The 26,560-nt window shown below is 42.6% G+C and overlaps 1 protein-coding gene across 4 annotated transcripts in view; it reads right to left on the reverse strand.

The window, feature by feature from the left end:
* Window positions 1-26,560, reverse strand: part of SRGAP3 (SLIT-ROBO Rho GTPase activating protein 3) — a 289,377-nt gene that overhangs the window by 115,428 nt on the left and 147,389 nt on the right. For all 4 annotated transcript variants that reach the window (XM_053303031.1, XM_053303032.1, XM_053303033.1 and 1 more), the window contains exon 3: window positions 8,995-9,157. In XM_053303031.1, coding sequence (XP_053159006.1) covers window positions 8,995-9,157 — 163 coding nt within the window. The remainder of the gene's footprint in view (window positions 1-8,994; window positions 9,158-26,560) is intronic.

Raw genomic sequence — 26,560 nt, forward strand, 5'->3', positions numbered from 1 at the left:
ATTTCACAAAGAGATACATCTCATATTTAAATCTAAACTTTACAACTGAAGTTGGATGGGTGGGTGCCTTCTGGCCCTGGCGATCTGCTAATTTTTATTTTTTAAAAACAATACAAATCTCTCATCACCTCAATTTGACTAGGTTCTTCAGCCTCCATCCCTAAAAAGTTCAGTTCAATCACAGGTATACACTCAGTATCTTCTGCTGGGAAGACTAATGCAAATAACTCATTCAACTTTTCTGCAGTCTCCATATCCTCCTTAATAAACCCTTTCACACCCTCATCACAACATTAAAACTATTTAGAGTAGTGAAATTCACAACAGATTGTGAGGAGCTCAAAAAGGCTCTCTGCAAACCAGGTGAGTGGGCTACAAAATGGCAAATGTGGCGCAATATAAGTATGTATAAGGAGATGCATACTGGGGCAAAAAAAAAAAAAACACACCCCAGATTCACATATACACTGATGATGTCTGAGCTCTCACTGATTGACCAGATCTTGGAGTTGTGGTGGACAGCTCATTGAAAGCATTGACTCAGTGTGTGGCAGCTGTGAAAAAGGCAAATTCCACGCTTGGGATCATTAGAAAGGGAATTGAAAATAAAACTGCTAATATCATTATGCCCTTATACAAATCTATAGTACAGACACATTTGGCGTACTGTGTACAGTTTTTGTCACTGTATCTCAAAAGAGACATTGCAAAACTCGAAAAAGTGCAGAAGAGAGCAACCAAGATGATCAGGGGCCTAGAGCACCTTCCTTATGTGACAAAGATACAACATCCAGAGCTTTTCAGTTTAGAAAAAGGACAACTAAGATAAGACATGAGAGACATCTACAAAATTATGCTCGGCGTGGAGAAGGTAGATAGAGGAACACTTTTCTTCTTCTCTCACAATACTAGAACTGGGGTGATCCCATGAGACTGATTGCCAGCATGTTTAGAACCTTAAAAATATGTATTTTTTCACACAGTGCATAATTATTCTATGGAATTTTCTGCCACGGAATGTGGTGATGGTCACCAGCTTAGATGGCTTTAAAAGAAGCTTAAACAAATTCATGCAGGACTGGTCTATTAATGGCTACAAGTAACCTACCTCACAGGGTTGTTGTGAGGCTAAACACAAACATAAACTCCAGTCTGGGCTCCTTGGGGGAAGAGCGGGATTTTAAAAAGTAATAAATAAATAATTAATCGTTGATGGCTATAGGCTACCTCCAGCCTCAGAGGCAGAATGCCTCTAAATACCAGTTGCAGGAGAGCAACTGCAAGAGAGAGGGCATCTCTTTGCCTGTGGGCTTCTCAGAGGCATCTGGTAGGCCACTGTGTGAAACAGGGTGCTGGACTAGATAGTCTTTGGGCCTGATCTAACAGGGCTGCTCTTATGTCTAAGAAAAATCTACCATTTTCAATTAATAAATGAAATTCTCTGTATACATTGCCCACAGGAAATTCATTACTGGAAATTGTATTTGTTAAAGTACAAGGTTATAGTAAAGCAAGGTAAGATCATCATGCAATATAATTGTAGAGAGAAAAAGCAACACCTCATTAATAAATATATTACAACTAGATAGCACAATGTTTTATACTAGAAATTCACTTTGAAAATTTGACATTACTTAAGTTGCTAAAGCATTCCTATTAAAATGTGTGCTTTAATGAACAATACAATAAGCATTTTGATTGACTTAGCACTGATGGTGATGCTTGATTCAAAATAGCATCATTTCTCTCTCCCATACTCTGATAAAAACGAACATTTGCCCAAAATAATCATTTATTCCATTCCTCTTTTATACAGTCTGAACTATGTGTGTTAACATTAGCGAACCTGACTTCTCAGTGAGCAAAGTGATCCCTTGTTAAAGTAATATCATCAGAGGGTGATATTATCCAAACTGCTACAGAGATCTGTCTTGCCAATTAGACCCTCTCACATAACCCACTGTCTTGAGATTTTCGCCCTTCAGCCTTGCAAAGTGAATCCATCCCCCATGACTGTAAATCATTAAGTATTTATACATCTATGCCAATGATGATGATGCAATGTCATATGATGCCAGCAAACCCAGAAAGCACATAATCCAGTGATGCGCCTTACTTCCAGAAATGTACAGTCTACCAGGCTGATAGGTACAGAAATACAAGAATCCTCAGAAACCCAATTTTTTTCTAGCAGGGTATAGGTACGCTGGGCAGGGCAACTACTAATTTTGAAAATCTCTCATACAAATTTATTAGGTGACACATACAACCATCCAAGCAATAGCAGAATCTTTATATTTGCTTTATATTTGCTCCCTTTCTTCAGAGACCAAGAGCACACACAAATAAATGATTTGTGATGAAATAATCCTGTTTCCAAATTAGTTCTTAGACCTTTGAGTCAATCAGGGGAGTAGCCACCAGTGTTCACATGTGCCTTATAAACATGGGCCACTTGGCCCCAATAGCTGCTGCCTCCAACAGCTCCTTCCACTTCTCCTCGCCACCTTCACTTCCCTCTTTATCCTATTCCTGCCACCGCCATTATGCCCCCTTGCGCCCTCTCCCTCTGTTCCAGGGCAAGTAAGATGGGTGTGTGCCATGTGTCCTCTCTGTGTGCCAGATAGAGGCACGTCCCATCCCCACACTCACTATTCAAAGAACCTGACGGAGTTCTCGAGAGCTCTCAAGATGCATTTATTTAATTAAGCCTTGAACCTTCAGCTAGTTTAAGTTGACGTGGCAGCGGCTGCTTTCAAATGCTAGCTATTCAGCTTTAATTATTGCTTTATTGTTTTTACTTTTGTGTAAACCATCACAAGATGCAAGTTTTTGGCAGTATACAAATGTGTTAAATAAATAATCAGTAGGGGATGTTTAAGTCAAGGGGAGCAAAGAGCAGTGCGAATAAGTGTTGGAGAACTTTAGGACTCAGGAAGAGTAGTTTGGGCAGGTGGGAAGGAGGTAAGGGACCTTGCTTGAAACCAGGTGGAGAGCACAATATAGCTAAAAATTAGTCCTTGTGTTGCATTTAGTTCAATCTTACACTGAATCAAGATGTGAAGGGGAGCAAGATTGCCTGGCCTCACCCCACCCCTGGAAACTCCACACATCCCCACTCTAACCCCTGTGCATTGAACTGAATGCAAGAATAGGCTCTACACATGCACAACTGTTTTGGGCCTGTACATGAAATTGTACAGGCCCTAGAGAAACTGTATTCCCAATCATATGGACAGATCCACATACATAATTGAGAACCTTGGCATGACCATGACTCCCCGTCATACATAGGCCCCATTATTGTATAACATGCAGAGGTTGGGAGCAAGACTAGTGGATGTACAGGATTCAGAGAGGCCAGGCCCATTGCTGTAATCTTGCTTCCCACATACTGTGATCGAACATGTGAACAGGAAGTGGGAGGAAAGGGTTCTTTGTTTTGGACTCAAGCACAAGATGAACTGGACTCTGCTTAATTTATTAAAAGGTCATTCATAAAATAGGTCATGCACCAAGATGGAGAAGGCAGCAGCAAAGCTGCAAGCAAAAGGCAAGATTGGTAACTTATTAAAGGGAAGTATACTGTGCTTTACAGGCAGTTGGTATCCTAACTAAACTGAGTTAATTCCTTGAATGTTAAAGAACTTTAAAATGTTTCCTACTATTTTTACCTTGTCTACTCAATGAATGTTCCACATATATTTGATTAATCCAACCTCTATAGAAACCTCATACAAAACTGAACAAGGGGTACATTCCCATTAATAAAGGGGTAATTATTACTATTACTACAAATATTTATATACCACTTTTCAACCAAAGTTCTCAATACAGTTTACAAAGAAATAAAATAAACACATAAGTTAAAAAAAAGATGGCTCCCTGTCCCAAAATGGCTCACAATCTAAAAAAAACACAAGGCAGACAACAGCACAACCGCTGGAGAGATGCTATAGTGGGGCTGGATAGAGACAGTTGCTCTCCCCCTACTAAATATAAGAGAATCATCACTTTTAAAAAGAGGCCTCCACTCAATTAGCAGGGTTTAATAAAGGCAGCTCTCTCTTTTTAAGGCAACTGAAGGGGGAAAACTCCCAAGATAAACAACACTAAGGATTGCCAAAGGCGAATCGAACATAGATCAGTTAAAGATGTATTTATGCATCTCTCTGTTTATGGCAATTATTTATCTTCACATAAGGAGATCACTCTATTTGCAATGCAAAAAATCACCATATATTGCTGCTCCTGTATGTACATACCCACAAGATGCAGAAGTCTAATAATAACTCAAAGGGGATGGGAGAAGTAGCATCTTTGATGGTAAAATGAAGTAACATTTTCCTCCCAAAATCAATCTGCAACAATACCAAATTTGACAATACCAAAGGTGACCCAATTTGCAGATGATACCAAACTCTTCCGGGTAGTGAAATCTAAAATGGATTGTGAGGAGATCCAAAAGGATCTCTCCAAACTGGGTGAGTGGGCGACAAAGTGGCAAATGCGGTTCACTGTTGGCAATTGTAAAGTGATGCACATTGGGACAAAAACCCTCAACTTCAAGTATACACTGATGGGAACTGCGTTGACCAGGAGATATATCTTGGGGTTGTGGTGGACAGCTGAAGGAGATTGAAAATAAAACTGCTAATATTTTAATATCTGGGCTTTCTCTGTAGCTGCTCCTGGGCTATGGAATGCACTCCCAGCAGAAATCCATAATCTGCGTTTATTATTGGCCTTCTGGAGAATTCTTAAGACCTATCTGTTTGACCTGGGGCTTTTTAAATCCAGGGCTTTTAAAAATCTTTTTAAATAGTAAAGGTTTGGCCTGCTTTTCCAGTGTTTTAAAAACTGTTTTAATTGTTTTAATAATGGTATTGTGTTTTTTCAGTTTTTGTTCTTAATAGTTAATTGATTTTCATTTTGTTTTAATGTAAACTGCCCTGAGCCATTTTTGGAAGGGCGGTATAGAAATCAAACAAATAAATAATAATTAATAAATTCACTATTTTCATCTGTTTTGGGCGATAACTTCGAGTTTGCAGTAAAGCCTTCCAGTAAACCCACAGTAAAGCCTGCTGTGTGTAAAAGTCCCAGGAGAAGGAAGCAACATCACGATGGTGCTTTATAGGGAGGTACCAGGAAAGGAAAGGCGGCATTTTGAAATGCTGCTGCTGCAGCTACAAAGTGGCAGATATTTCTTAAAAGAAGCCGCCTCAGCAGTAAAGTTCCAGCCCTGCCCCACCTTCCTATCCTGACGCATACCAAACAAATATAATTTGGTATGGTGTGAATAAGATCCCAATTGTTTCCAGAGAAAAATGCTCCAATAGGGCCTTGGACCTATCATATATTCAATGTGAATTCTGGGGAGAAAATGCTGAAATACACATTCCAGGCAACAATCCTGCACTGACTGAAGCAACAGACTTGAGATATTATTCACACCACCCTTTCAGAGGTAGAAGAACCAAGGGACCTCTCCCCACTATTTAGTTTTCACATAGTAAAATGATCTCATTTGCTTTTTGCTGATGTGAGTCACATTAAGCAACTGGCAGGAAAGGCAATGACAAGTCTCAAATATAAAACAAACTCTTACTACAGGAATACTGCATATCCACATAGTGAGATTTAGGGATGTGCACGGAACCGGCTGACCCAGTTCAGTTCGAGTCCAGACCGGACTCAAACCCAACCAGGCCAGTTCAGTCCAGCATCCCCTCGAGCCCACCCCCCGCCCCGTGGTTTGGTCCAGTCCAGGGTGGGTTCAGTCTTCTCCCCTCAGCATGGTGGCCATTTTGGAGGCTGCACGCCTGCACAATTGGCCTCTGCATGGCCAAAATACAGCCAAAGAGCTGGCCAAACCAGCCGGAGGGAGTCATATAGAAATCCGGCAGGGGGAGGGGGAAATGGAACCTCCGTGGACACCCCCACCGACTCCAGCAACTCTCCAGAAGGGGAGTACGGTAAAAAATGTATTTTTTTAAAAAAAGTCTAGAATGTTCGTAAACCCCCCAAACATTCAGGGGGTGTTCGGTCCGGGGTCGGACCGAACAGGGGGTGGTTTGGTTCAACCCTGAACTGTTGAACCGAACTGGCACAACATTGAACCGGTTGCACATCCCTAGTGAGATTGCAAGATGCAATATCTGAAATGCATTAGTATGTGATTTCACTATGAGATCTCTTTTAACAAGAGCACATTGTCAGATACTCTATTAATACTGCCTCACTGTACAAGCCTGGACTAGATGACTAAAGTTCTTTTCCAGGCCAATCATTTTAAGGCTTCTTATGTGCCTTAGGTTCTTCAAATATTAGCCAAGGCATAGCAAACATACAGTAAGTGATTTCATTTCGTGTGATACACATGAGTTAAAGCCAAAAAAATCTAGCTTCTGGAATTTAACATTGTGTGTACAGGTGCATGCCCACACAATAATGGAAAGATTACAATTTATTTATTTTTATTTATTTAGCATATTTTATACTGCCCAAAACTCACATCTCATACAACGCCATTCTCTCATCTATTTCCCTACCTCCCCCCCCCCGCCTTTTCTTTCTTTCTCTCTTTCTTTTTTGCATGCTGGATTTAGCAGATCATTATATCCAGTAACATATGAGCTATACTGAGACTTCAGCCTCCTGGGACATATTGTGAATATAATCTCAAATGCACACGCACACACATGCACCTCAATAACACTGCTTCACCCTGATTAAAAGCAGGTGTTGCACATGGCAGGCTGCAGATGGAGCTTGGTTAATATTGCCTCTATTTACGTCAGGATCACAACAGTTCAGGGGATGAGAGGGGAGTTTAGTACAGGGAATAATGTAAGCCTCGATCCATTGGTTATACCAGAGAAACTTACTGTTTCAAACAAATTGCGTAAGAGCTACTATCTAAGAAAGAAAGAGTTAAACTAAGTCAAAGCCAAGCTTTACCTTATACCATGTGTTTCAAGAGAAGTCTCCTTTTGATTAAAAAATCAGCCTCTAAAATGAAACACTAATCTGGCCCGAGGTTGGCTTACTACAAGGGTAATATTTCAAATTCTAGTGCTGTGCCTGTGTGAATGGTGTGAATGGTGAAATAGTGCCTGCAATACTGGCCAACAATAAAATAAGCCACCCAAAATATATAAGAAAGAGAGAGGAAAGGGCACCATAGCTCAGTTGTACAGTACATATTTTGGATTGAAAAGGTCCCAGGTACAATCCCAGCCTATCCACCCAGGACTAGGAAGGGCTCCAGTCTGAAACCCTGGGAGCCAGTGCTGATCATTACAGACAATACTGAGCTAGATGTGTCATTGTGCAAGCCAAAAAGACCTTTAAAAAAATTTCATTTTTTTATACCACCTGATATGTATATCTCTAGGTGGTGTACAAAATTTAAAATATTTAAAAGTCACAAATTAAAATACATGACAATAAAAATAGATTAAAATTATTTTTAAAAGTTTTTAGAATTATTAAAATTAATTCAAAGCCTGAGAGAACAGGAGGGTCCTGAAGACAGACAGAGAAGGAGATGCTCTTATTTCAGCAAGAAACTTATTCCAAAGCCCTGGGGCAGTCACAAAGAAAGCCCGGTCCTGGGACACCACCAGACGAGCTGGTGGCAACTGTAACCGGACCTCTCCAGAAGAATGTAACAGGCCGCAAGGATTATGACAAAGGATGCACTCTCTCTTTTCTTTCTCTCAAGTAGTTGTTCTTGTCAGAACTAATCTGCCTACTTTCCTTTTATTTTCTCTACAACTGGACTAAATTCGGTTCAAATCGAGGTGCACAAGTTAGTTCTCTTGTGCCTCAAAAGCTCACGTCTGCCATCTTGGATCAGGGTGGATGACATCACAAACTACACAGTTGAGGTGTCCCTATGTGTCCTTACAGCTGTAGCAAATTTGGTTCAAATTGGTTAGCCAGTTCACAAGTTAGCCCACTTGCACCTCAAAAGTTTATGCATCCGCCATATTGAATTAGGATGGATGACATCACCAGCTACGCCATTCAAGTGACCGTGTGTCACTCACTACAAATGTACCTAATTTGGTTCAAATCAGTTAGACAGTCCACAAGTTAGCCCACTTGCACCTCAAAAGTTCACACGTCTGCCATCTTGGATCGGGGTGGATGACATCACAAACTACGCCATTGGGGCATCCCTATATGTCCCTACAATTAAAGCAAATTTGGTTCCAATCGGTTAGACAGTCCACAAGTTCCTCTAGTTCCTCGTTCCTCCAACGTTCACGCATCTGCCATCTTGAATTTGGGTAAATGACATCATCACAAATTACGTCATTGGGCATCCCTATGTGTCCTTACAGCTGTAGAAAATTTGGTTCAAATTGGTTAGGCGGTTCACAAGTTAGCCCACTTGCTTCTCAAAAGTTTGTGTGTCTGCCCTCTTGAATGGGATTACATCATCACAAACGACATGTTGAGGTGTCCCTATGTGTCCCTACAGCTATACCCGATTTGGTTCATACTGGCCCAGGCGTTTCCAAGTTGATGGGGGTGGGGGAGATACATGGACACAGAATGTGATCTCATAAGCCTACTGAAAAGTAGGCTTTAAAAGGTCAATATTTTCACCAAACCTGTGAAAATATGAGGTTTGGTGAACAGTGAAACAAAATTGTGATAATTCTCATTATAAGGCCATTTATCATATAAAATGCCACAAAATTATAGCAATGAAAAAGTTAAGAGGGTTTAATCATAATGTAATCCTGCCTCATTTTTTCTGCTGCACCAAGTTCCTGATCTACCATTGTGTGTCAATGATGGGATAATATTTATTAGAAAGCCTCAGATTATGGTTCAGCAAAGAATACACAAGCCTCTTAGTCTAGCAGAACCTGACCAGATTCATTTGCTCTGCCATTTTGTTGTTTCATTATACCAGTGCATGATCTTGTGGCATTTGTTTCTTAAATTCTATGAGAAACATCATCATTTGTTTACCTTCTTAAATAGCCTGATGACATCTTCGCTGATCTGAGAAAGTCTGACAATGACATTGTTCATGAAGATGTCATTCAGAGTAGCATGGTCTCTGCTCTCTCTCCGAGTCTGGGTCAGTACAAGATACCAGCAGTTCACAGGTGAAAGAAGGTGCTGATCCTTCCTACAAGTACACAAACACAAAAATCTTAGTTCACAAGAGAGGGCAATCTTCCAGCAATCTTCTGATGACTAAAGCCTGCTATCACAAAGCTTGTCTGAGCAATAAGAGCTTGAACTCCTAATTGATTTTCTTTAAAATGTGCATTATCTGGCTGTCGCTGTTTAATATGATATAATTCAGAGTTGATTAAAGGAAATCCAAGATCCTAAACACACTAGTTGGGGATTCTAGAGTGTGAAATAGGTACATTAATTTTATCTATGTTTACTTAGCATATGTATATACCACTTTTCCACAAAAAAATTCAAAGCAAATTTCAAGTATTACATAGCAAGGTAACAGGGGAAAAAGCTCCCTGCCTCAAAGAGACACACCAGCAAATAGCTAATTGAAAAGATGCTCTGCAGGGATGAATAAGGACAATAGTTCTCCCCTACGAAATACAAGAGAAGCACTGCTTAATAAATACCTGAACCTATCAATGTGTACTTGTAAGTCCCATTGTATTCAGTGTGGCTCATTCCCAAGTGTATGCACACAAGATCATATCCCTAGTGAACACAGAACTCACCTTTTGGTAGTAAGCAAGCTAATAAAGCATTCCCTACCATGATGTTTAGTGATATGTCCCAAATTCCAAAATATTCACTTGAAAACACATTGTGCCCAGAAACCACATAGAGACGACATAAGTTCAAATATTTAATCACATAACACCCCATTCCCATAACACTAGTATTTTCATAATTGCAAACTTCAGTTGACACTTACCCTACTGAGCAGAGGCACCTCTTAAAGTGGCATTGCTCATATTTAGCAGAGGGAAGAGCAATGTCCCCTTTTCAATAGGCATGTGCATGAACCTCGGTCCCTGCACCCTTTCAAATACGAAGCGGTTTAGCAGTTCGGGTGCAGGACGGGGGTGGCAGCGAGAGGCATCTGAGTACAGCAGGTCCTGTACTCAGTACTCCATGCAGGTTCCTGCTGTGGCAGCATTCCTCCCAGCAGCTCACTTGCAGAGGCACACAGTGGCACGTACATGGCCTCCGTGCATGCACAGAGGCCATTTGTGTGGTCAGCATGGTGTTGCTGACCACGCACAAAGCAGCCATGCATGCATGGAGGCCATGTACATGCCAGTGACACACTGGCGTCGTGCACAGGCTGCTAGAAGGACCACCACTGCAGGAAGCTGCATGGAGCGGCGATCATGCAGGTAGGACCTGCTGTACTCACATTTAAAAGATGTTACTTGCCGCCGCCACCCCCGGTCCACACTCAAACCGCAGAACCAGTTCGGAGGCAACACAAAACGGTTTGTATTCGAAACAGTACAGGAACTGAGGTTTATGCACATGCATACTATTCAATAGCAGGAGAGCCTCCCTCCAGTGGTGGTGGTTAGTGCCTACCTTTGTGTTACTTTGTAGATTGTGAGCCCTTTTGGGACAGGGAACATTTATCGTATATACTCGAGTATAAGCCGAATTTTTCAGCACCCAAAATGTGCCTCGGCTTATACTCGAGTCATCTATCTGCCCGAGTCAATCAGGGTTTTTTTGGTTTCTTAGGAAAAATTAGGTACCTCGGCTTATATTCAGATCGGCTTATACTCGAGTATATACGGTATATTTCTATGCAAACAGCTTTGAGAATTTTTGTTGCAAAACGGTATATAAGTATTTGTAGTAGTATATATTTTAATGCCAATTACCAGTTATAGTTTCATGTTTCCCAGGGAAAGAGATGCAAGCTGGCTGGCTGAACTCCAGTATTAGGTACAGCAACAATATATGGAATAGATGGATATTGCTTTTTTCTAATTGTTATATCTGTTCAATCTGTAGCATTACAGGGCAGATATAACAGTTAGTATCACTTAGACAGGACTCTTTCTACTTACAAAACTATGTGAATGTGAATCTCAACCATGAACAGACTTCAAATCAATGGATCCGTCACTTTCTCCTGTCCCTACTCAACAACATGGTGTGTATATTAGTGGACAGACTGTTATTGTAAGGCTTTTTCAGATTTAAGAAACCATCCTAACTTCCACAGTAATAAATCTTAACTAAACTGTGAAAACACTACCAGTTTCTTGAAGCTATAAGAGAAAGGCAAGAATATTGTGCAGTTAATTTTATATTGACCATTTTGGGGTAAGATATGTTATGCCTTAGTTTTATTACATACTAGTGTTTTCAGGCCCGTTGAAATAACGGGCGCTAGCAACTCCCCCCCCGACTGGCCTCCGCGTCCAGCCCCGCAACCACCAACTGTCGCCGCCGCTTGCAGCCTCCATGCCGCAGCCGGTCTCCCCGGCCGGGCAAGGGCCCCAAATTCCCCCCCCCCCGCCCGGCTCCGGCGGCACCGCCTCTTCCCCCCGCCCGGCTTCGGCGGTGCGGCAAGGCCTCAGCCATGGCTCCGCCGCCACCTTGGCCGCGCCTCTGCCAGTTTCCCCCGCCGCCGCTTACCCTGCTTCTTTGGGGCAGCCGCTTCTGGCCGCCCAACATGGCCGCCGGGTGCTGGCAGTAGTGTCTCCCTCAGTCAGTTCTGGGCATGCGCTCCGCGCATGCCCAGAACTGGCCAGGGAGGCACGGACGGACACCAAGGCTTTTATTAGAGAGGATGCATCCTGGTAGCATGCAGAGTAGGTTATCCTCACAATACCCTTGTGAAGTAGAACCAAGAAACCACTGCCAGTGTAGAGCTAAATGGAACAAGAGGGTGACTCAGTATAAGGCACGTTTACATGCAGTCTGGGCGAAAATAATAATAATAATAGTAATAGTGACTGGCTCAGTTTCCCTGGGATTTGAGAAAAGTACTATTTAAGGAGACAGTGCTTTATCCCACACATTTCAGAATAATGCTCTTGAATTATTATTATTTTTATTTATTTGCAATTTAGTCTTGAATATACCCAAGAGTAGGTCTTTGAGCCATGCTGTGAATCTCCCACTAATCCACCAATTATTTTCCCCTCCTCTACCATCACAGCCCCTTTTGGACTTGAATCCATGTTTCCTTCCCCCACTGCAATGGGAAACTTTGTCTGCTTCACTGCTTAGCTCCAGCTTTCCAAGCTCAGAAGCCAAAACAAAGGCGGCGGCCCATGCCTCTCTGGGCCACTGTCTTGTCGAGGAGAGAAAATTGCAATGCACTGTATTAGACCAATTCTCTGCCATTAAGCAATCACAAGAAGTCTCCAGAGAGCAGTCAAGACCCAAGATGTACATCTCATTATCAAGTGAAGAATATTATGTGCAGACAAACCAAAACCAGCAAGACTAGGAACTATGCAGCAGGGAACAATTCTACATTAGTGGGAAGAAGGACCAGGTGACTTATTAGGGGTTTTTCCATTTCCCAGGCCAGTGATTCTGTCAAACCATTCAGAAGCCTTTTTTGCTGGACTTGTTTGTGGTATTATTAACCAGTCTTGAGTCACAGAAAGTTATTACTGTATTCCACTCACTGAAGCTGTGGACTACACAATTGCCCACAAGTTAAAGACCCTGTGCAGGCTGGGACTATCGGCTATACAGGAGAACCTCGCAATTTGTGGATCCAACATCTGCGTTTTCGCATATCCACAGTTGGGTAACTGACACCTGACCTCAGCATACGCAAGGAAAAGACCAGCAAAAAGTGGTTAATTCTGCATATCTGCAGGTTCTGGGTGGCCAGAAATGACCTCCAGGGTCATTTCCAGCCACTATTTTGTGGCTCTGTCTTTAAAAAACCCCAAAATGTGATTTTTCACTGACAAAACCTGGATTTGGGACTTTGGGGGGGGGCATTACTGAGCACCTGGAAACCTGGAGAGCAAGGCATAGTATGTTATTTCATGTGTTTCAGCATTTTAATGCCTCTTTTTTTTTTTTGGCAGTCCAGGAAGAGTAATGCCCTGAGTCCCATAGCCTCAAAGACTCAGTATCTGCAGTTCTGTTACCCGCGTTAGTAGCAGAGAACAGAACCCCCATGAATACCAGGGTTCTCCTGTACTTAAAATATCTTAAGAGATATTTTAAGGATTTAGAATCTATGGGACCTGGACTCACAGCCTCCCTGAACTTTGATAAACAAACATTTTCATGCTCTCTAAATACTCTCTTCCAGGTTTTGAAGACATTAAATCACTAGTACATCCTTGTTCTATCTGGTGTGTATTTGCCAATATGTCACTTGGGTTCTATTAGGTATAGGTCCCCACCCCATAATACTTGCCCCTTCCACCCCCCATCTCCAATTCCCCTTCCCTTTGCAATCATTTCTTCCACTGGCCTTGCCACCAAATCAGATTCGAGGACTGGGAATTTACCATGCATTGGTATCTCATCCCTCAACCTGTGAGGGACTGATTTTGCCACCATGCAAAATGTTTTAAAATAGAGGTTTGGGGGTGGTTAACAGTACTTTGGCGGGACAACCCACTAGTGGTGTGCCCGAACCGGTCCGGCGGCCATTCCAAAGAATGGCCGAACTGCCGGACCGGTCCGGCCCTGCCTGGTTCGGGTCCGGGTGGGGGGTATGCCCTTAAGGGCGGGAGGGCTTGCTTAGCCCTCCCGCCTCCTTGCCCCCGCCAGCGCCCGTATTTCCTAGTATAGGGGCGCTGGAAACCAGCCGCCCCCCCCCCCGCCGCGGCGGCAGAACTCCCCAAGCCAGCCCTCCCTCCCTCCCAGCTAGCTGGCCGCCCGCCCGCCCTCCCGCCGGCTCGCTCACCGTTCACCGTATAGAAAACGAGAGGAGCTCCGGCACAGAGCTCCTCTCGTTTAGAAGGCCTCCCGCAGAATGGTGTTTTGCGCGCGCGCGCATGCGCGCACCACAAAGCACGCCGTTCGCCAGAGGCCCGGTCTACCCGCCGGGAAAGGGCCGGGTAGACCAGGCCTCCGATCGCTGGGTAGACCAGGCCTCCGATCGCCGGAGGCCCGGTCTACCCAGCGATCGGAGACCCGGTCTACCCGGCCCTTTCCCGGCGGGTACACCGGGCCTCTGGCGAACGGCGTGCTTTGTGGTGCGCGCATGCGCGCGCGCGCAAAACACCATTCTGCGGGAGGCCTTCTAAACGAGAGGAGCTCTGTGCCGGAGCTCCTCTCGTTTTCTATACGGTGAACGGTGAGCGAGCCGGCGGGAGGGCGGGCGGGCGGCCAGCTAGCTGGGAGGGAGGGAGGGCTGGCTTGGGGAGTTCTGCCGCCGCGGCGGGGGGGGGCAGCTGGTTTCCAGCGCCCCTATACTAGGAAATACGGGCGCTGGCGGGGGCAAGGAGGCGGGAGGGCTAAGCAAGCCCTCCCCGCCCTAAAAACAAGGCCCCCCTTCGGTGCCGGTCCGGACTTCTCCGGACCGTCCACATCACTACAACCCACCTCTTTCTCCTAGGCCTTCCCCACCGCTCCCTTCACTGAGCATGAGACCAATGCCAAAAGGAGTCAGCTCCCAGCATAACCACCACCTCCTCCCCTTTCCATGCAAGTGGTAATGGGAGGAAGAAAGAGTGGAAGAGCAAATGAGGAGAAGACACTTGGTTCTGTCCCTCCCCCTTTGCATTAAAATGACACAGTGGAGAGGGCAGAGGCTCAGTAACAGAGGTGGCAGCAATGGGGAATGCCTGTATGCCTGCTCGCCACCGCTTCCTGCTTCACCCAAGCATGGTAGTAGTGGGGGGGGGCAGGCAGGCAAGAGGTTCAGGGCACCCAACCAAGCATTTGAGGCATGTGCCCAGTGCTGGCAATGCTGATGCTCGATTGTATCCATATCTACAGTCGTGCCAGTCCATCATCCAGCTGCTGCAACATGCAATTCACCAAGCCAAATGCAACTCAGCAGCTGTGCATGCTGAGTGACGCAAACTTCTTGTTTGTCTGCTGTTCTAGATAGGCAGAAAAGACAGTGAGAGATGGACTGGGACGGACAGGTAGTACACATTCCTAGAGTTTGTCATCTTTCCCCTGCTTGATGAAAATTATATTGATAATGAACACCAGTGAAACGTGTGAGGTCCCAGCAGGCCTCGGAGGATGGTATTGTTCAGATACGCATAGCTACCATTTATTTGCAGAATTGCAAACAATGAGTTACAAATTGTACAAACGTTCCCTAGTAATTTAGGCTTGAGGAGATGTACATTTTGAGGCCTGTGACATTAGTACACACTGCTGGCTGAAGACAGAAATCATCAACAGAGGAAATGGGATTTATTATTCGTTGAGGCTAGTGTTGCAATACAACTCCTCTGTAGCCTCTAGTACTGGCCATTGGCCAAGAAACAACGCTGGGCTACATTAGACAGACTGCTCCCTCACCCTTGTAACAGGTGATCAATATGGACCTCTGGCTACACACTATTTCTTCTGTACTGCCAGTAATATCTTATTTTCTTTTCCCAGTATCATTCCTAATGTGCACATTCAGTGGTTGCAGCCTGCATCACTACAACAGGTGTGGTTTGCAGAGTGAAAACTAAATCTTGTCAAGGCAGCTCAGTCTATCTGTATGCTAAAAAATGCAAATCATCTCCGCATCCCTGATGTAGCAGAAACATTAACACATTTCACTGCTGTTCATTATCAATAAAATGTAAACTAAGAAGTGAAAAGTGGCTAGAGTGCTGGACTAGGACCGGGGAGACCCGAGCTCAAATCCCCATTCAGCCATGAAACTAGCTGGGTGACTCTGGGCCAGTCACTTCTCTCTCAGCCTAACCTACTTCACATGGTTGTTGTGAAAGAGAAACTCAAGTATATAGCACACCGCTCTGGGCTCCTTGGAGGAAGAGCGGGATATAAAATGTTAAATTTTTAAAAAAATCTTTTACTGTCTAGTAACTAGAAAGTTGTGCAATTCCTCAAGAATTTTTCTAGCTAGGGGAATCTGATAGACCTCTGCATTCCCTCCCCCCGCCCTCTCTCTCGCACTAACTTGGTAAGAATACTAGTTGCATAATGGATCAAAGTAGTAATTTCCAACACTAAATTTCCAAGTGTTCTGGTTTCATGAGGCTTTTAAAATTATGGCTAACATTAGGAGGACTGAAAGGAAATGGGTTACTAGAGACGTGCTATTGCCCTCCGGATCAAAGTGCTAAGAGTGACCTGGAGTTGGAGAAACCAACAAAGAGAAGCGTCAAAGAGAGACAGGGCAGTAATAATGGGTGACTTCAACTACCCACACATAGACTGGGTAAATTCGCATTCAGATTCTCATTCAGGTAGAAAACCTGCCAGGGAGGCGGCTGGACCCTTTGATGAGAGTGTGAAAGGAATTATTAAGGAAGACGATATGGAGATTGCAGAGAAGCTGAATGAGTTGTTCTGTCTTCACGGTGGAGGATACTGACCATATACCCTCTCCAGATTGAGCTTTTCTGGTTTAGCGGCTGAGGAACTGGGCCAATTTGAGGTGACAAGGGAAGATGTTCTAAACTATCATGAAAAACTAAAAAATTAACAAATCGCCAGGGCCAGATGGCATCCACCTAAATGTAAAATTGCCAATCTCCTAGCAAAATTATATAATTTGTCCCTACAATCAGGCTCTCTACCAGAGGACTGGGGCAGGAAGTGGAGGGGAGAGTGTATTCCAAGCACACCCAAACTCCTAGCGCACAGATCTGTGCAATTTCAGCTACTTTAAAATAAAACTGCTAATATCATAATGCCCTTATACAAATCTATGGTGCGGTCACATCTGGAGTATTGCGTACAGCTTCGGTCATCGTATCTTAACAAGGATATTGTAGAACTTGAAAAGGTGACAGAAGAGGGCAACCAAAATGATAAGGAGCCTGGTGCTCCTTCCTTATGAGGCTTGGCTACAGCATCTAGGGCTCTTTACCTTAGAAAAAGAGGTGACTAAGGGGAGACATGATTGAGGTGCATAAAATTATGCATGAAGTGGAGAGAGTAGACAGAGAGAAATTTCTCTCCCTCTCTCACAACACTAGAACCAGGGGTCAACCCATGAAACTGAAGGTTGGGAAATTTAGGACTGACAAGAAGAAGTACTTTTTCACACAGCGCATAATTAGTCTATGGAATTCTTTGCCATGGGACATGGTGATGGCCACCAGCTTGGATGGCTTTAAAAAGGGACTTAGACAGATTCATGGTGGACAGTTCTACCAATGGCTACTAGTCTGGTGGCTGTGGGCCATCTCCAGCCTCAAGAGGAACTATGCCTCTCAGTGCCAGTTGGAGGGGAGCAACATCAGGAGAGAAAGCATGCCCTAACCTCTTGCCTGTGGGCTCCCCAAAGGCATCTGGTGGGCCACTGTGTGAAACAGGATGCTGGACTAGATGGGCCTTGGTACTGATCCAGCAGGGATGTTCTTATGTTCAAAACAAATGCATTATGACTACTGAAATTTTCCTGGCTTCAAGAAAAGCAAAGTTTTCAGTGATATTTTTCCAATACAGATTGCTATTGTAATATGTGCAAAAAGCATATTTGTAAATTTTGCATTTTGCACATGTGACAAGTGTTCATGATGCTCTGTTCCAAATTCAAATAATTTATTAATTCTTACATGAACTTTGCAGAGGTACTAAACGTCCCTTTACTTTTGTTTTACAGATCAAAATGCATACAAAGTTTTCGGCAGTTTCTCAATGAGACCAATAGCAAGAGTTCCCAGTACCGAGAGAACAATATACTCTCTCCGATATAGCAATCCTTGGTGTGGGGGGCGGGGGCGGGGGGATATATGTTTTTGGCCCTTGCAAGTCACTCACCCTTTTGAGACAGACAGCAGATATCTTTTCTTTTTAAATACCATTTCAGATACCAGTTACAAATGTGGGTGTTATGCTGCCAAAAAGAACCACAACATATAATTTACATTTTTAAAATTTATTCAAGAGATTTATATATTACAATTCTTCATATATGAATACATGGTGGCTTACAACAAAATGTGAACATACACACACCACCAAAATTCAAAAATCAAGATAAAAGGCAGTCATCAAAACAGGGCAAAGAGATGGACAGAAGTTCAGTATATTAGGGGAAGACTTTTAATATTAAAACAGGGAGAGGTTAGGATCCTAGGATCAAGGGGCAGGGAGTTCCAGAAAGCTGGAGCCACAACTGAGAAGATTTTAAAAAGTTAGCTTTTGAGAATCTTGCCATTGGTATCCCTTAGAAGCTGCTAGAAACTGGTGTGTGTGTGTTTTGTCTTTGTTTTTGGAAACCTAGCACCTGAAAACCTAACTCTCAAGGCTATATACAGTAATTTTTTATAAATCTGCAGGAAGATAGATTTTATTAAGGCACCTTAAATCACCAACTCAAGATTCACACAAATTCCAGTCCAAACTGAGGGTCGCCAACATCCCCAGGCAAGTGAAAGGATTATGCCTAATGAGCAACATTTTCGCCCTTACCTAACCCCTTCTTAAAACTCACTCTACAGCACAGCAGCCATATATCATTCAAAATAAATGTACCTGCATGTAACTGGGGACATATCTGTGGGCTGTGTTTTACACGTGAATTCCCTGCTTGCTGGGATCTGGCATAAATCTATTATTTCCTGGAAAAGCACAATTGCAGGAGCCGGCTGTATATTCTGTGTCCTTAGCTCTTCACAGGCTTTGGCAATTGCAAAAGAGTAGGCATTTTCCATGTGATCAGCACCAGTGAAGTTCAATGAAAGTAATCAAGTAACAAGCCTCTAGGCACAGCTAAGGGTTTCCACAACCCTGGATGAATGAAAAATGATGCCTGATGAACAACATACAGCAACGTCAATACTTAAATCACCTAAACATGCTCTCATTCCAGTCCCATCAAACTAAAAAAATGATTTCAGAGCAACAACATAATAGCTTCCAAACAAAGATCCTAATTGCCCTAGTGTGCTGTCTTTCCGATTGGATCTAGATACTATTCTGTTTTAGTAATAAAACACAGATGAATTATATAAACGATTACTGGCAACCAGAGTAAGGGGATCTACTACTACAAATATTTATATACCACTTATCGAAGTTCTCAAAGCAGCTTAAATCGAATAAATAAATTAAAACCCTGCAGGACCATGGACTGCCCTATTACAGAACATACTGAAGCTGAAAGTGACCTAAGGGAACCTAGCCTGCTTTCTATTGATTCTCAGAACCACCAGGCTCACGGGCGAGCCCAGTGGTTCCAAGGTGGCTAGCCTGCCTAATTCCCCCTCCCCTCATTTTTTTGCTCATGTGCCACTGTGGCGCGTGGCAACACATGAGTAGATCCCCGACAGGGAGGCTGCAGCCAGCCTCCTAGCCTCAGAGATCTCTCCAGAATGCCCCGCACCCCACACAGCCCCCAATCCCCACAGCCTCCACCAGCTCCGTGATGGAGCCGGCAGTCATGTGGGCAGCCAATTCGGCCACCCAGGGCTTGGAGGGTGCTTGTTTGCGGGGAGAACGGGCTAAGCCTGCTCTCCCCGCAGACCTGCCATAAGCTCTTCTCACTGATCGTGTGAAGAGCTTCACTATCTTTCACAGACTCACAGGAATCTTAATTCCAAGCCACATATTCTTTGTCAGTCATTACTAGCTACTCTTTCATGCAACTCTCATTGCTATATAGACAGGAAGATCCCAGATCTCCCTTTCAATTCCTCCCCCCTTCCTCTCTCCCACAAACACACACTTCTATTTATATACTGCTTTTCAACAGAAGTGCTGAAAGCAGTTTACAGGAATACCAAAAAATAAATAGTAACTCAACATGCACGCACTCGCCACTAGCCCTCATCTTTTAGAATGTGAACACACCCATAAAGTTAGAATTGACTAGGGATAGAGAGGAGCAGAATAGTGCAGACAAGAGGAAACAGCAGAGCCTCTTGTGCTGAAAACCAGCAATTTAACTGCACATTAAGCTTTCAGGTTGGAGTCAAGACAACCATTAATGCACATAAAACAAGACAGGGAATCCAACTAATGTACATGCTTTGCAAGCAAAAAAACAAAAAAAGAAAGCAGGGAGGAAGGTCAGACTGCCTCACATATTTTAAGCTTCACAGGAGAAAGACAGAGACTCATGGAAACAGGGGATTGACGCACCAGCACAGCATTATCAGTCAACTCTTCCATTGGAGGAAAACACAGAAGCCACTTTCATCACATGTAGGTCAAGGCTGCACTCCAGAGTTTTTGCAAGGCAGAGGAACTACCAGGAACCTGAGTCCTTCCGTAAGTAAAGGGATGGTGGCAATAGTAGGCATGGTGGTGGTGAAGATTAATGGGCAAAGAACATAAATGGTTCAGTTTTATGAAGCTCATTTTCCATTTTCCCCTAGAAACTATCATGTTCAATAATATATTACTGCTATTTAAAATTGATGAACCACTTTATAAGCCTCAGCAGCAACAGAGCCGCTTAAATCCTAATCTGCTCTCAGAGAGGCCTCCAAAAATAGGGGAAAGTGAGCCACATTAACACTGAGCTTGGTGAGCTTGTGCACCAGCTATACCCCATCAAAGGTTCTCTGTACAGAAAATGATACCTATCAGTTAATGGGGCAATATTAGACTATTCAGCCAACACAGCAGTTTCAAAGAACAGCACAACCTGTGGTCTAAACAGCATGCCAAAAAGGTTGAGGCATTCAGGAGACAAACACATTCAATGAACTAGAAAGTGATGCCCAGTTGCCATGAGGCACTGAGAAACAAGGCCTGGGAAAGTACAAGCTGGATTCCTCTTAAGATCATGCCTATTCATAGGCAAAAGGGGAAAATGCATACACAATTTTGATTACCAAGTAGATGCAGGCAATGAACAATAAGCTTACCGTTACTATATGACGTAATTCATCATATTAGTGAACTAAGTATAAGCAAGGGCTACTGGCTGAGCCTTTTCCTAACGGCTCATGCATGAATTACAAGTGTGCATATAATCCAACTAATTAACATATAGGTGACAACAACACCTTTCTCTTTGGGAAAATGCCAGCCCAGTTCTTATATTTTAAATGAGCAGACAAAAAATAAGCAGAAGTCTGTGTGCACAAATCAAATTTCATTAAGCACCTTTTAATTTTTGTGTTTGTCACAAGCAATGCTAAATTACCGATTGATTGTGCATGTGTACAGATGTGGATGAAATGGACCTCGTGGAAAATCACACCAACACATCTGGGAGTAGAAAAGGCAGCAGCAACCTTATTAACATGTCTTGTATAAATCTAAAGCTATTGGCCAACATCTGGACTAACACCAAGTGGTGCCAAATAATGGTTTTATATGCACAATTTTCACCCATTCTCCTTTCCTTCTATAGTCTTCTGTGCCTCCCAAGAACATACCCCGGAGGGCTGCAGGTTCCTCAAACACACATTTTTGAGTGCCACAGAGAGTTGCAGAGGAAAGGGAGGATTGGCAGAAATCCTCCCCCACTACAGCTGTTAGAACCTTATTTGGCACATGCACTTCGTCTGCAACACCCTCCTGAACGGGGACTATTTCCTGGGCTTTGCCCCAGGCTGCTAAGGACATGAGCCTGAGGCTGTAAATAGAGCATCTTGCCTAGCTGTCCCAGCAGCACCACTTTTATTATACTGTGTAACTCGGTGAATGCTGCCTTCAGGATCTTTTAGACTGGAGAAGGAAAAGCAATTGGTAAGTGACAGTAGTGAACAGTAGGTGGGACCCCTCAGGGCATCTTGTCCAGGGGACCTTAAAAATCTGAAAGCAGCTGTGCTACTTCATACTTCAAAGCATACATGAGGAAAAACACAGACCTTCTGCTACCTAAACTTCAATATTGCCTGATTTTAAAGATAAACAAAGGCTACCATGCTTTGCAAAGGCAAAATCTCTCACAGCATTAGGCTTCTTTGGCAAGAGGGGCCAGCAGATTGCAAAGTAATACAAAACAAACTGTTGTGATCCTCCATTGTACTTGCTGTTCTCTCCAACACTACTTGATTTTCTGTTTCCAGTAAAGTTTACAAAATACTCCAAAAGTATAATTTTGCATTTTTAACTGTATGGACCATTCACAAACCAGTGTAGAGAACCAAGAACAGAACTAACTTCTATCTGGCCTTGAAATACAAAATTGTGCTCGTGTGCTTTCAAGTGTTCTCTAATTGTTTTTCCCATCTTTGTGTGGAATGAGTTTTATTCTGCACAGTAGTATCAAGGCAGTGTGCGCACTCAACCTTCCTGATTCAACATCAGTGGGATCCAAAATTAATTGAGCAGACATTTTAAAAACTTGTGTGCACGTGTGCATGCCTTAGAACAGGATTTCTTAACCTTGGGCCCCCAGAAGTTGTTGGACTACAAATCCCATCATCCCCAGCCACAAAGGTCATGTCTGGGGATGATGGGAGTTGTAGTCCAATGACATCTGGGGGCCCAAGGTTAAGAAACCCTGCCTTAGAGGGAACACTGGTGCTTTCCTCCCTGTATCAATGGAATTTCACCTGGCCCCAGTGGTGTAGTGCTGGCAGGGATGCAGTCTAGGTACTTTCCCCTCCAGGGTCTCAGCATAGATGCAAAGCCCTTTTCTTTCAAAAGAGAAATAATATGCTGCTCTTGCTATTCCAGCCATGTTATATAACTGCTTATCGGATCCCAATTGATTTTACCCCCATTCTTACTGTCTTCTGTTACAAGGAGCATCTTCCACCCTTTGTGGCTGACAATCCAGGCTGCTCTTCTGTGTGAATCTGTAGGATTAGAAAACTATCCTTTACTTCTCATAACAGAGCCCCCAAGATTACTGCATCTGTCTAAGTGGGGTGTGTGGCCACTGGAGTGGGTGTGTCTGAGGATTATCATGAAGAGTACCTGCACTTCTTAATGTGGGACTATACCACTGTCTGGCCCTAAAGTGATTAACACTACTGCTATTTGGAGAGCTTTTCCAGAAGCAAATAGGTGGAATGCTTAAGGAACACATAGGTCTGTTGTCAAATTCAGAACAGTTCTGTGATCTAAGCAACTTTTACAAACAACCTAGAAATAATCAGTAAGGAAAACGTATAATGCTTAAAATACAAATTCTTTCATGTATATATAGGTTCATTTTTTAAAATATGAAATAAAGTGCAAGGTCCAAATAATAGTTCTAAATCTTCCCTTTGCCCTGTTTACACACCTGCCCTGCACTTATAACCCCCATGATGTTTTATTAACATAAAACAACACCCTCCAGCTGCTTTTGCTTGGGGACTTAGTAATAATTAGTTCAACATTCACAGTATGTTCCAGGGCCTGCTCAGACCATTCACCAGATGCTACGCTTATCTCCATCTGGCTGCCAAAATGAATGGAGTCACAATGAGCTGGCTTTGCTTTTCAGTGACAACAGCCAGTAACATCACAGATCTCCCAAGGATTTCTAGCCTATTAAGAGTTGGTGCCTCCTTTCACATCAGCCTAGCAGCTCCCATCTCCATTATTTATGCTGACAGGCAAGGAACTATACAATTGGAATTTTCTGTTTCATAGGAACAGCAAAACGTATAACATTTTATGTTAGGGATTTGGGTTTTGGTTATCACTGTAAACTCGAAACTTAGCCATGTGTATTTGTAACCCACCTTTCCAGCAACAATTTTTTTAAAAAAGGTAGCCAACATAAATTACAATGCTAATAAAACATATATAAAATAAGAATTCAGAGAAAGATTAATTCTGACCAACAACAACAGTTCATAAGAAAAACTAAAAGGTTCCACTTATGCAAAAGGTTTTCCAGAAGGGCCAGGTCTTTAATAATCAACAGTGCCAAATAGCAAAGGTCAACAGTGCCAAATAGAGATTTTTTAAGTTAATAGTTTATTGAACATTTTTCTCATGTACAACTTATTCAATTCCCCATTCAATTATTCAATGTACAACTTATTCAGTTCCCCAATTCATTGTATCCCACCCTCTGTCCCACTCTCCACTCCATATTCATCCATTGAACAAAAGGAAAAGGAAAGCAGAAAAAGGAGATAGAGAGAAAATAAATTATTCTAACACATGGGTGCCTAGATAGATTAGCAAGAAGGAAATTAGAAAATGTATGGTTGTCCTTTAATGTACTAATTCCAGGAAGTTGTGCCAAATCCTTAGTCACTTTTCTGATTTGTCAACCTTCATGAAGGTCCTTTTTTTTTTTTCAAGCAAAGCTATGTCAAGTAAATTTTGATCTAGTCCTCCACCCAGTCCTCCACTTTAGGAGAACTGGGCGTTCCAGTGTTGCAATATTAACCATCTTGCCACTAATAAACTAATAAGCCATTGTCTGGAAATAAAATCTATGTTCCATTTATTTTAGATATAACCCAGTATTGGATTTTGTGTTCTTCAGTTCTACGTATATTATTCAATATGTTTATCCTGATGATAATATATTTCCAGAAACTAGGTATAATGAGGCAATCACAGAACAGGGATGTGCAAATTTATTCCGGAGCAAATCGATTTGTACCCCAATCTAGCTGATTTGGGTGATTTGGAGACAGAACAAATTGCCCCTGTGGTCCATTGGCTAGATTTGAGTCCAAATTGACTCACGTCAGATTCTATTTGAATCTCTTCGAGATTCTGAGTTGAATCCCTTTGAGTTGAGCAGGCCTGTTGAAGGCACTGCAGTAGGAAGCGTCCTGCTTCAAGTAGCATCCAACCATACTTCAGGTGATGGGAGGACATGAAGAAAGGATCTCGGATATCATCCCAAGAATTCTGGTAGTCCTTTAAATTATCCCACTCTAGTCCCAAACAATTTAGGGTATGAAAAGATTAAGACCAGCACTATGAATTTGGCCTAGAACAAAACTAGTAAACCAATGAAGACAGAACAATACTGGAGTTGCATCTTCCATGCAACAATTTTCCTGCTAACTTTCTGATATCTCCATTTTGAATTATTTATAGTTCCAAACTCTCTTCAAAAGGCAGCCCCCACATAAAATGCACATCAGAGTAGTCTTATCTGTGGGCATTTGGTTGACAAATAATAATTCTTTGTTGTTTTCATATATTAAAATATGGAATACAGTAAAAACTGACTTGCAAAGATGGTCTAGAATGAACTTATCTTTAATGGGAAGAATTTCAGTTGTGAAAATGAATGTTTTACCTAAAATGCTGTTTCTTTTTCAGACTATTCCTATAATTAATACTTTAACTTGTTTTAAGCAATGGCAAAAGGATATAACTAAATTTGTTTGGCAGGGTAAAAGACCAAGAATTAACTTTAAAAATTTAACAGATGCTAAAGAAAGAGGTGGTCTTACCCTGCCGGACTTAAGGTTGTATTTTGATGCTGTTTGTTTGACGTGGTTAAAGGAATGGCTAACATTAAGGAATCCTAGAATACTTGATTTGGAAGGATTTGATAGAAGGTTCGGATGGCATTCATATTTGTGGTATGACAAAAGTAAAATACATAAAGATTTTTTGAATCACTATGTAAGGAGGAGTCTAATGCGAGTGTGGCTAAAATATAAAAAATGGCCGGAACCTAAAACTCCATTATGGTTATCCCCAATTGAAGCTTTAGTACGTAAAGAGATAAATATGCGATCGCAATGGGGTACCTATAGGGATTTGTTGTGTTTTCAAGAAAAGGGCTGTAAGTTAAAAAAAATCTAATTGAAGTACAAAATCTGGTTGGTAATTGGTTTCAGTACCATCAGTTAAATGAAGTTTTTAAGAAGGAATTCAAACTTGGATTTGAGGATCAAATGTCGAGATTTGAGAAGGAGCTATGTGAAAATGATGAACAACTAGTGTCTAAGATGTATAGGCTGTTGCTTTTGGAAGAGACAAGAGATGAAGTGGTTAAAACGACTATGATAAAATGGGCTCAAGATGTGGGTCATAATATAGATATGGCAACTTGGGAAAAATTATGGAAAACTGATTTAAAGTTCACTGCATGTTATACTTTAAAAGAAAATTGAAAAGCACTCCTAGCCTCTACAGCAACCTGGACAGCCAGGAACCATGCCATTTTCAGGAACAGCTGACCCCTTAAGAAGGAGTTTCTCTAAAAATCAAATCCCTTTAATTTTTTTGAGTCAGACTACACACACACACACACACTTAATCAGAGAGTGAAATGAGTTATAGGGTAGCCTTTAATTAGAAGGGCATTTTGTCTTTCCAAATTTTCTTTGGGGTATTTAATCACAAACAGTGCAACTACTATTATTTTAACTACTATGCAGAAAGGGATGTTTGGTGGTCAGGCTGAGTGGACAAGTGCCTTGGGCAGGTAGTAGACAGACGAAGGCAGAAAGCTATTACTCTTTATATCAGGGCTCAACTTCGGCCCTCCTGCAGATGTTAGCCTACAACTCCTATAATCTCTGGCTATTGGCCACTGTGGCTGGGGCTCATGGGCGTTGTAGTCCAAAAACAGCTGGGGAGCAGATCTAATTTATATACTACTTTTAAA

Source organism: Hemicordylus capensis, chromosome 2 (assembly GCF_027244095.1).
Source record: "Hemicordylus capensis ecotype Gifberg chromosome 2, rHemCap1.1.pri, whole genome shotgun sequence".
Taxonomy (NCBI): Eukaryota; Metazoa; Chordata; class Lepidosauria; order Squamata; family Cordylidae; genus Hemicordylus; species Hemicordylus capensis.